Source organism: Porites lutea, chromosome 7 (assembly GCF_958299795.1).
Source record: "Porites lutea chromosome 7, jaPorLute2.1, whole genome shotgun sequence".
NCBI lineage: Eukaryota > Metazoa > Cnidaria > Anthozoa > Scleractinia > Poritidae > Porites > Porites lutea.
The window spans coordinates 16,845,165-16,856,832 of NC_133207.1; the positions used below are offsets into that span (position 1 = coordinate 16,845,165).

At 39.0% G+C, this 11,668-nt stretch overlaps 1 protein-coding gene and 1 pseudogene across 1 annotated transcript; one reads left to right on the forward strand and one right to left on the reverse strand.

Annotated features, from left to right (window-relative positions):
- Positions 1-3,976: 3,976 nt before the first annotated feature.
- Positions 3,977-7,252, forward strand: LOC140944878 (uncharacterized; annotated as a pseudogene).
- A 70-nt stretch (positions 7,253-7,322) lies between these two features.
- Positions 7,323-8,329, reverse strand: LOC140944877 (P2X purinoceptor 7-like). The gene is made up of 3 exons (XM_073393981.1): positions 8,101-8,329; positions 7,866-7,992; positions 7,323-7,749 (listed from the first exon to the last, which is right to left on the reverse strand). The coding sequence occupies exons 1-3, from the start codon at positions 8,327-8,329 to the stop codon at positions 7,578-7,580; spliced, it is 528 nt and encodes a 175-aa protein (XP_073250082.1). The 3' UTR covers positions 7,323-7,577.
- Between the last annotated feature and the right edge of the window lie 3,339 nt (positions 8,330-11,668).

Sequence of the window (11,668 nt, forward strand, 5' to 3'; positions counted from 1 at the left end):
GCTGACGCTAAATTCAAGCAAATATTTTAGGAAACACGCCCAAATTCGAGACAGCTTTGTTGTGAAGTTTTCATCGCATCGATTAAAAATTTTAGTTGAGTTTAAACGGGCACACTACGCTGGAATAAGCGAATTTCATTTGAGTACAGAAACATTTGGGTTTTCAAATAAATTTCTCAAAAAATGACTTCTGTGTGTATTATTTTGTTCCTCGGTGTTCATTCATAACAGTCGTTCAGAGAACGGTCGAAAAACAACAGCTTCAGCGCCGGCTGTGTGTCGGCGAATTTCAGTTTTAACTTTGACTTTCATAGCTGGATTTCCCCAGACAGATTTCGATACAAAGCTAGTTAATTTCTTTTTAAAATTAGTGTTACCTGTTATTCTAAAGGAATTACCTTTAAATTTTCTCATTTCTACTTTGCGTTTATTTCAAAAATTGTCACATAAATAAGATTGATAGTTATTTCATTTATTTAGTTTTAGCTTATTTTTTAGAGTCTTTTTAGTTGGTGTTTATAGTTGCAGCTATAGTTTTCCCTCAAAGTTTTTACCCTAATTAAGAGCAAGTAGACAGATGCCATTCAGAATAACAACGAAAAACGTTTTGCAATTTACCTTTAGACGGAGAACGGTTGATTCAGCGAAAGAAAAACTCAAAGGCAAGTTTTTGAAAAACATAGAACATGATTTGTTTACGCGCGGGCAGGTGGCAGCATACTTGGACTCGTACCGATGACTCAACCGAAGGCAAATGGAAAATAATGTTTTTCTCTTTTGATTATGTTATAAAAGAAATGGTAAACGTTGCAGCTGTGCAACCATGGAGTTATGGATGCACTTGGGAGGTTTGCTAAGCACTCAAGAAGCTAGAGTCGTACTCGGCTATCGCCTCGTGCGACTCTTACGCTTCTTTCGTGCTTAGCAACCTCCCGCGTGCATCCATAACTCCATGGTTGCACGCTGCACGTTTACCATTTCTTAATTGCAATAACTTAACATCTCTATGCTGGGTACGCTCCATTTCAAATTTATCTGGAATTCCTTTCTGCAGTCCCCGGGACGTTGTCGCACGCAGGCTATGGCATATGAATTGACCTTCAATTCCAGCGTCTTTGCATAACCTTTTCCCCCAGCATTTTGTGGTCTACTGGACAATTTCCATACCAAACTGCAAAATGTGTAAAAATGTGAGACTATTTTTACATCCTAACGCATATAATCTGTTGTTTCATTTAAAACTCACCATCATCAGAATACTTGAATGGACGTCTAGGAGTTAAATAAAACGCGTCCTTCCCCTGAACTCCATGATAACATGAAAGCGTGGACCGACCTACTGAGCCGGTAATCGAACACGCCGATAAAATGCTAAAAAAAAATTAACAAAAAAAAAACCAAAAAAGTACAAAGCAAACTCCCTTGAGGACACCACAAAACGTTTCTCAAAACTTTGACAAAATCTCACAATTTTGTAACTTTCATTGTTTCTTTTTTTTTAAAATTCGATGAAGGTGTGAGTATGCACTTGGCTAGTGCTTTGTTCTCTTGTACAGAAGGTCTTAATTATTGATTCATGGCAAAACAGGGACCGAAAATTCGGTTCAATTTTTATAATAATAAGACAGACACATGTGTTTTCTATTTTATAAAGATCTATCAGGAATAATATCATGAAATAAGCCAGATAAATACCTCCGTTTTTGGTATTTATCTCTTACATATGCTGTTCATGCCCCCACAGAGATAATTAATCAATTATGCGAACATCTACGTTTTACCTTTACAAAGAGGAACTTTACTATATTCTTTACTATTTTCTTTTATTTTTTTGTAACTTACTTGGAGTAGAAATTGCGCAAGGCTTTGAGCAGAATTCCCCCCCTCCCCGCCTTCCTAACCCCAAAAAGAAAATTCTTCGTGTGACATCATCTCTCTCTCGTAGTTGTCATAAAAGAGGTCATCGATTGTAAGCTTAGTAATTGGAAAAAGTCTCAGTTTGGAGCACTGCTTCCTGTTCCTTCCTGTTCCATCGATTGCATGGGAGAGAGAAGAGCAAGTCGGTTGGAAACAAACAGTGTACATGTTCATGTTCCAAGACATTGTCACTAATTGCGGACATAACAAGGTCTTTAAAGCTGTAAATTAAAAGTTATTTGATATATGATATTTGGCATCATTATTCATTAAAAATATTTCACCGTTTCTGATTGGCTTAAATCCCTCGGGTAATTATTCATAACTAACAGGCGTTGACCAAATGTGGAAGATGTGAGCAATGTACCATCGATTGCAGGAAGGTATATTTGTTTGGAAATGAGCTTGATTGATGGTATATTGGCCTGAACACGAGGCTTCTTGATCATTAGACCATCAATCTCGCTTCCAGGCACGGCAGCAAAGCTGTCAATTTACGAGTGATAGATGTCATTGACTTTTTTTGGACTTCTCTTCGCAGACTTTCTTCAAAACTTTGGCCTACTTCTCAGAATTAACGTCTGTTTATATCCTGAAACCGTGCTGAGAAGTAGGCCAAAGTTTTGAACAAAGTCCACGAAGAGGTAAGCTTGTTTAAAAACTTAGAAATATTTTGAATGAATAATATTAAACAATTATTAAATGAGGCTGTTGAGTATGATGTGAGGAATTATGCAGATCTCGGAAGATGTCATCCACCTCGGCAGAGGTGAATGTCCGGGGGTGGATGACATCCTCCTCGATCTGCAAAATTCCTTACATCATACTTAGCAACCTCATTCAATGATTGCTAATAGCTAAAGACTAATCTTCCATTTATACTTTCTTTTTAAGGCATTTCATAAAGATGCAGATCCAAGTCGACCACAGAAACAGAAAGGAGGGGTCATGCAGAAAAATCAGAGTAGGCAATATGAGTTGTTAAACAGTTTTGCATTCAAAAGAAAAAAAAATGATAAAAATAACTCTTTTTTGGTGTGGCTCCATATGATCAGGGTGGGATAATCTATTTGCTAAATAAGCAGATGAAATCTTCATGGTATAAGTTGCAAAGGAGTAAGACTTTGGTTTAACCTCAACGGACATTTTTCTCCATGCTATTTAGTTTTGGGACGGATCCGATGGGTGGGGCATGAAATAATATTGGACTAAACATTTCCAGCTTTAACCACAGGGTAAATGCATTTTAAATCACAGGTTTAAAGGAGAACTGAAGTAAAAAAATAACCATTTTTTAAATTAATGCTTAAGACCCGAACATTAATGTTTGACGTCTTTTTTGTGATTTTTTGCCTTTTTTCCCACTCGAAAAAATGGTTTTGCTCGCTGTTATGGGCCTTTAGCATTGCGGCTCAGAATCGGCCCGTCAGCGGTTGTTTTCGAAGCGTGTGACGTCACGTATGGGGAAGAAACGCGATGCTCCACAAAAAGCCCACTGAAGGTCTTTTAAGCTGAAGAACCCAAGCTCGATGTCCAGCTGTCTTCAAGGGAAAACTGTACCCAAAATGCCAAGGATAGCATATTCTAACAGTTTGCCACACTCTTTACTGTATAGGCTTAATCTTTAAATTCGGAGATCTCCTCGGGATAAAAGTGTGGATGATTCGACGTTGGCGCGACACTGTAAACAAGAACCGCTAGGTAACTTAGGTTTACTGTACATCTGTTTGAAAGACGTACGTGTAGCAGAGATATTAACAAAGTAGAAATATGAAATTTGTACATCAAGGATTTTAATTGCTTGCAGCAACTTGTAAGCGTCGATTTATTTTGTAATTAAACATTCTCTTCTTTATTGATTTTGGTCAATTAAAGTGTTCCCTTTATTACAAGCTGTACAGGTTTCAAACTTTCCCGCTGGTGGCATTTATTTATTATTTGTACACGCACCGGCAGAAGTTGCCATAATTTAATGTTTTAATGAGGTTATTTAGTATGAAACTGGATCGTTTCGACGGTGTTCTGTGTTATTCTCGATAAGCTGAAAGGGCACGATGACGGGGCACTATTCTACAAAGCACGTTTGTTTGAAAATGGCGCAAGTTGGCGATAAGTGAGTCCAACCTTTCGTAATTTTTGAGAGTTACGAGGAGAAATTTTCCGGTATTGCACAACGCGAACCGTATAAATAAAGCTATTCGTAGCACAAGGTTTACTTTCTATCGTTGTGTTCGTTGTCTTTCGTAGTTAGTACTGTTATCGGGATATTCTAAATCTTTCATCATGGTCTACTGTAGCGCTGTGGGTTGCAATAATGATTCTCGATATGTTGGTAGAAAGCAAGGGGTAAGCTACCACAGATTTCCCACTGATGATAAGCTCTTGAAAGAGTGGCTGGCGAAATTATCCCGGCTAGATCTTGTTGTTACAAAAGATTCCAGGGTATGTTCGCTTCACTTCGAACCTGAATGCTACGAGCGTGACCTAAAAGCTGAACTTCTTGGACTTAAATCTACCCAACATCATTTGAAGCCAGATGCAGTGCCAACAATTTTCGATCACCGTCCGAAAAAGAAGCCGAGACTATCATCTGAGAGGCGCCTCCTGGAGAGATCTAAACAACAGGTAAGGATTGTCAATTCCTATTAAAAAAAAAAAAAGAGTTTGCGTGCTGATCTTATGGTAGACTATTATCCACGGATGTTCATAAACGCGGTCACGCAATGTTAAAACCTGCAATAATGAAAAGGCCCTTTGCTGTATTTTCTCATTGGAATATTAATCATTTTCTAAATCTGGGTTGGTGATAGAGGCTAATTCCTTCTATTGCAGTTCATTAGCTCTGTGACATCCTCTCACCCTGCCCTACCTGTTGCTGTTGGAGAACCTAGTACTTCAAGTGCATGTGACCAAACAGCCAGCCCCAGTGAACAAGTTCTTGAGGAACCTGAGAATGTGAAGATCGTATCGGTTCCTACTAGCTCGCCTATAGAGACGCATGATTTTGGATGTCAAGTTAACACTCGAGGAGAGAGTCTTATGCTGAAATCAGTAGGGACTCAAACACCTGACTTCTTTCGTCTTCGTGACCAGTACACTCAGACGGAACCAGGACTTTTTGATGGGGAAGCCTGGTTCTTTAACACTGAAGAAGAACCAGGCAGTGAAAATGAGAGTATTGAAAATGTATCCCCTCATAAAGACCCATCTTATATCCCCTGTAAAAGTGAGGAAAGTGATGAGGATGAGGAGGAAGAAGTTTCAATGGCAGTACCATCAAAGTTGAAACCTCAAACTCCCCAAAATGACTGCAAATTCCTAGTATTTATGGAACAATTGGATGAACTTTTGCATCGATGCCCTACATGTGGGGCAGTAGTAAGCAAAAGAGAAACGTCCACTCGGGGAAGTCAACTATGTGTAACCCTGAAATGTAAAAATGGGCACATAAAATTTTGGAAGAGTCAACCCATGCTCAAAGGGATGGCTGCTGGAAACTTGTTACTGGCTTCAGCAATTTTACTAAGTGGAGCAACGTACACAAAAATAGCATCTTTATCTGAAATTTTGAACTGGAAAATTTTTAGTGAAAAGACATTTTACAACATTCAAAATATGTACTTATTTCCTGTAATTAATGAAGCTTGGCAGGCGGAGCAAAATTCTGTTTTCAGTGACCTTGAAATTGAAGACCTGTGGCTGTCTGGAGATGGTCGATGTGACAGTCCCGGACACAGTGCTAAATATGGGACATACACCATGATCGATCAATTCAGTGACAAGATAATTGACTTTCAAATTGTTCAGGTTAGTGAGGTGACCAGCAGCAATGCAATGGAAAGGGAGGGGTTTAAAAGATGTATGGAGAATATTCATGACAGAGGAGCCAACATAAAAGTAGTCGCCACAGATCGCCATGTCAGTATACGGTCTGATATGAAAAAGAATTTTCCTCATGTACAACACCAGTTCGATGTTTGGCATGTAGCAAAAAGTATCACTAAAAAACTCACAGAAAAGGCCAAGAGGAAAGAATGTAGTGAACTTTTCCCCTGGATCAAGTCAGTCTCTAACCATCTTTGGTGATGTGCAGACACTTTCGAGGGGGATAAGAATCTCTTACGTGAGAAGTGGATCTCCATTGTCCACCACTCAGCCAACATCCACTCATGGGACAGTGCTGACTTGTATCATGAATGTCCCCACCCACCCATCCCTAGAGAGGAGGCAAGGACAAAGCGGTGGCTTCGTCCTGGTTCCCCTGCACACGAGGCTCTTAAGGAGGTTGTTTTTGACAAAACCCTCCTTAAGGACATCGAGCAATTAACACTAAACTGCCACACTGGAACACTGGAAGTGTACCACAGTGTACAACTGAAGTACCTTTCCAAGCGGCAGCACTTCTCATACAAGGGCATGGTTGCTCGCACACAGTTAGCAGCCCTCGATCACAACGCTAACACTGGGAGGCAGCAAGCTACTGTTTCAAGGGGCGAGAATGAGGGGGAACTGAGGTACAAGGTTGTGTTCCCAAAGCAAACGAAGGAATGGGTTGCAAAACCTATCATGGAGAAGACAACAAGAGAACACTTAAAACCCATGCTTGATTCAATAGTGGCAAGGAAGTTGCAAGATGCTGCTGATCGGAGCGCAACACTCACAGCACCTCACATCCCACGTAACATTGCTACAAAACCTCGGCCTGCCAAAGCAGATGTCATTGCAAAGCACACATCAAGATTTCATGATTCTATATAAACACACAAATACATATTTTATTGTTGTAATACCAAAAAGTGCAATGTATGTATAATACAGGTTAGCTTTAAGTGTTTTGATTGAATTCAATCATATTATTTGGTTTTTCTATCAATCTTAATCCTTACTCTCTTGGGAGTGGCCAAACTCTAGTCCAAAATTTTTCAAACTCTAATATGTCAATTCACAAAATAGGACTTATTTTCACCAGTAAAGAGATGTACCTGAAGAAATTTCACTTGAATGGCACCTCAGTTCTACCCGAAGAAATTTCACTTGAATGGTCACCTCACAGAATTTCATGCACAGAGTTACGTTCGTGATTTAAAAATACATTGACTCTAGGGAGAATAAGAGTTAAGATAAATATTTACATGTCAAGATTACATCAAAGAGGAGACAAATTTCGCAGATGTCCAACACAAGTCATGCTTTAAACATTTTTTTTTTTTTCACTGATAAAAAATGCGGCTGATTGCTCATACAAAATTGAATTTAAATACTGAATATTACTGTCTTACTACGACCGAAACATTTTCCATAACTGCTTTGCAACCTACAGGATTTCACTTATAATAACAAAATGCTGTTGATTGTCCGGTCAAGATTTTATTTTCGAAAAGACTGAAAATTATTAAAACTCGCTGAAATATTTCAATTACTATTTTGCAACCTTCTAATTATTCAATAACCAATTACTTTAAATTTAAAAGGAGATGCAACAAAATGGATTGAAGTAAAACATAACAATTTTTATACAGATAAGCTTAATTTTAATTTTTTTAGTTAGACAATGTACATGCATTTGCGAAGGATGAAACGATCTGCAAGGATTTTTATGCCCGGTTGTCATAAGGTAAAACAATGTTTACACGCCAAGACCAGGATTGTTTACCTTGAAACTAACTTAGCTCGAGTTCTGCTTCCTTGAACCCGGCATATTGTCCAGTTTCATCAGGAAACTCGTGTCGAATGGCTTTCACAACACACGCTGGAATCACTCGCCGATTTTTTTTCCCTAAGGCGCCATGTGCCCACCATGTAAACTGGCGATAAGCTGCTAAGCGCCAAGTTCTAGGAAAATAGAAAAAGCAAAATAAGCATAAATAGAAAATATTTACAGAGTACATGCTTGGTGGTACGATCCTTCGGGCCAAAAAAAAAAAAAAAAAAAAAAAGCAACAACTCACCTGTTCTCAATGAGATCCGGCAAGGGATTACAGCGTATGTTGTGAATTGCCACTAGAGCAGTATTTAACACGTCAGTATCAAGGCAAATAATCCTGAATTTGGCGTGCTCCGTAATACATCCAACTCCTACCAGACAAAAACAAATAATAAATAATCCTTTTGACCGCGATGTCCTTCTCAGTATTCTTAGTGTATACATCGAGGGAAAAGAAGCAACCTAAAACAAAAACAAACCTGATTCATCTAACTTTTGATTCAGTTCCGCCAGTTCTTGGCAACAAAAACACTCTTCCTCGGTTGCCATTGCCACGCATTCTTCACAAGAGCACCATTCGGTGCTGCCGATTCTTCCTCTCGCATCTCGTTGATTTGTATCACCTGAATCACTTTCTTCCTCCAGATCAATTGGTTCTTGGCCAGGAGGATACGTGGGTTCAAACTGAAATGGTTGAACTCCGCTCATTACGTTAAATCGATATTTTTTACTGAAACAGATGCTGCGAGGACATCCAAAGGTTGATGCTATAAGTACGCGCTACTGTGCGATTGCGAGCCTTCCCCATACCTTACGTCATAACATGCCGCTGACAGTTAAGATGAGCCCACGATGATCGGGCCCAAAAGGCGCGAAAACCAAGACTTCAAACCGAAAAAAAAAGGCATGAAAGCCGGCATGAAAGTGGCGCGTTCGTCGGTAAAAGCATCTTCAGTCTTTGGACTCTCGCTTGCCAAACAAAGGTAATCTCGTACGAAGTATCAGTGACCAAACGGTTTTACCGACAGATATAATTCATGGCAAGTCAAAATTTTATGCTTTTTATGTAGAGATGATGTTTGGAAGTAGCAGGGCCGATTATTTATAACTATTTATGATTTGTTCGATAGTAGAGATAGTACTGGCGCTCGAGTCAACCCATCAAGGTTTGGTTTTTCAAAGAGGAAAGATCATGTTGTTGTCGTTTCAACCTTAGCACGAGCCTTTAACTTGCGCCGATGAAATGCAGACGAAAGCGGGTTTAAAGCGATCAAAGAAGGACTAAATTCCTTCCAGCTACTAGAAAATATAGCGGGAAGCGGTCAGAGAAGTCACAGAAAGCGTTTCGTCGTGCGGAGAAGATCTCGATAAGGTACTTGGTCGTGGATTAATGAATTGGGGAAATTAAAATGAGGGATTCATTCGAGAAGCAATATTGTACGATTTCCTGACGGTGGCAGATGACCGTCAAGTCAGAAACTCGGACATTCACGTCGTTGTTGATTATGTAAGCTTAAATGATTAGTTGTATGATTTTTATTAAGGGTCGCTGACTGGATTTAGCCTGAACGGTGATGCTCTCCAGCCCTTTTCAATTTTCTAAACATCGGCCGAAACTTGGTAAGTCTATTTTGGGTTCCTTTGTATCATCTTCAAATGGATACCTATTATCATTTTAGCGCAAAAACGTTTTAAGGTCGACACTGATCACTCGATCATTTCATAAATTCTCAATAACTGCTAATTATGTGAAAGTGTAATGTCCATGGAGAATGTTGATGGAGATCACTATTTCTTAAGCCTGATCGCAAACGAGTCAGAGTTCAGTTTTTTAGTGTGGATCGTAGTGGATATTTTCAATTTTATCGAATCCCTTTTAAGAAAACAGGAAAATTTATTTTGCCAAAGCCAGTGGCTATCAACAGTCAGCAAAGGTGAGTAAAATTTCATAAACCAAAAATTGATTAACAGATTAAAGGTTTATTTAATTTTGCACTGATTAGATCTGTGAAGATGATAGTGCATGCCCCACATTAAGAAAAACAGTTTGGCCTTCCTGATGCAACAGAGCAGCTTAGCCTTTTTAGGCTGTGGCTATGTGAGAATTTTATTCTCCGGGTGTCTCAGAGGGAACTAAAAACTGGCTTTTAGATATTTTTGAATCTCTGTCCAGCATGAAGAAAACAAGTTTGGCCTTCCTGATGCAACAGAGCAGCTTGGCCTTTTTAGGCTGTGGCTCTGTGAGAATTTTATTCTCCGGGTGTCTCAGAGGGAACTAAAAACTCGCTTTTAGATATTGTTTGAATCTCTGTCCAGCATTAAGAAAAAAAGTTTGGCCTTCCTGATGCAACAGAGCAGCTTAGCCTTTTTAGGCTGTGGCTCTGTGAGAATTCTATTCTCCGAGTGTCTCAGAGGGAACTAAAAACTCGCTTTTAGATATTGTTTGAATCTCCGTCTAGCATTAAGTAAAACGGTTTGGCCTTCCTGATTCAACAGAGCAGCTTAGCCTTTTTAGGCTGTGGCTCTGAGAGAATTTTATTCTCCGGGTGTCTCCGAGGGAACTAAAAACGCGCTTTTAGATATTGTTTGAATCTCTGACCAGCATTAAGACAAAAAGTTTGGCCTTCCTGATTCAACAGAGCATCTTAGCCTTTTTAGGCTGTGGCTCTGTGAGAATTCTATTCGCCAGGTATCTCAGAGGGAAGCTTTATTTTTTAGACATTATTTAAATATTGCAAAATTAGTGTTTCACTTACGTTTGTATTTAACCCCATCCGGATCCAGTGAGGCCTTTAAAACAGCGCGTCAATTTTAAAAGTTTTTTCATAAGGCACTTTCCGTTTAGCGCTTAGTGTTAGTTCTGCCCTTGAATGAAGTTTCCATTAAAAAAGCCTTGTGTTCAGACATAAAATTAGGGAGATCTTGTAAGCATGAATTGAAATATATGAAATGCGGATGAAGGTATGAAAGTGAACATGATCATCGCATTAAATTCGCAGCCTTTTCGGTTGAAAAATAATCTGAAATATTTTGCAGTGTTATCGCAGAAAGTTAGAGGTAATATCATTCATTGTTGGGGAAAATACTCCGCGGCTTTAAATTAATAATTTCCTCGATGTTTTAATTCCGGTAGTGTAGTAACCTTCCGTTAAGGCAGCTTCTAAAGCGCACTCGAGAAAACCGCACGGTCTCTGTGAACTCTCACTTTCACTTGCGAGAGAGGCAAAAAGAAAATAGAGTGACATTACTTTCAAACCATTACGGGTTACCTAAGGCCGCGGTTTCAGAAATCATTGGACCTCCAGGCCTCTTTCTCGGTGGGTTAGTTTAAGAAAATAAGTGCTTTAGTTTTCCAGTCTGCCTTATATGCTGTATTGAAATTATTCACGATAAATGGGGTTTGATAAAAGCGTTGGTTAAACAGAAAAGGGCTTAATTATGACGCGATTTTGTAATATACCAGTTAAATAACTGGCGCTTAGTGTTTAATAAATACAAGTAAACAAAATATACAATGGAAAATTCCCCAGTAAGAAGTGCGTAAAATCACTCTTCTCGAAGTACAATAAGTTTTAAGAGAAGCCACTACAGAGGCAAATGCATTCCGGTTTGGCAGAAAGACTTCCAATGCGGCTAATTTGTAGTTGAGTTTTTTGTTGAACCGAAATCTTGTTGACGTTCAGGAATTCCGTTGATATGAGAATTTGTCACCTCCAAGCAAATGAACCGTAAAAAGTTGATTACTTCTACAGAGCTCCCCTGCTGATGTTCGCCTATTCAATAGGCGAACATCAGCAGGGGTCTATGATTTCAGATCTCTATGAATCTCGTTCGTAATGACGGATTTGCTATTTTGCTAGTTTTTGCATCTTTATGAAGACGCTAGTACACTCTTTATATAAGCAAAACCATTTTTAGAACATTTAGAGTAACAACTTTTAAGTTGTTAAAAAGTGAAGTTCAGTGTAGTTATGTGACATAATACTTTATTTGATGACGTACCTGTAACCTGCATGTTCTTTTAATGTCCATAAGGGTCGTCTCACA

What these genes read in the sequence shown, in the direction of transcription:
- LOC140944877 (XM_073393981.1), bottom strand. Translation starts at nt 8,329, where the DNA reads ATGAGCGGAGTTCAACCATTTCAGTTTGAACCCACGTATCCTCCTGGC. An exon ending in TCAAAAGTTAGATGAATCAG is followed by an intron (nt 7,993 to 8,100) that starts GTTTGTTTTTGT and finishes TTTGTCTGGTAG; the next exon opens with GAGTTGGATGTATTACGGAG. An exon ending in CCGGATCTCATTGAGAACAG is followed by an intron (nt 7,750 to 7,865) that starts GTGAGTTGTTGC and finishes CTATTTTCCTAG; the next exon opens with AACTTGGCGCTTAGCAGCTT.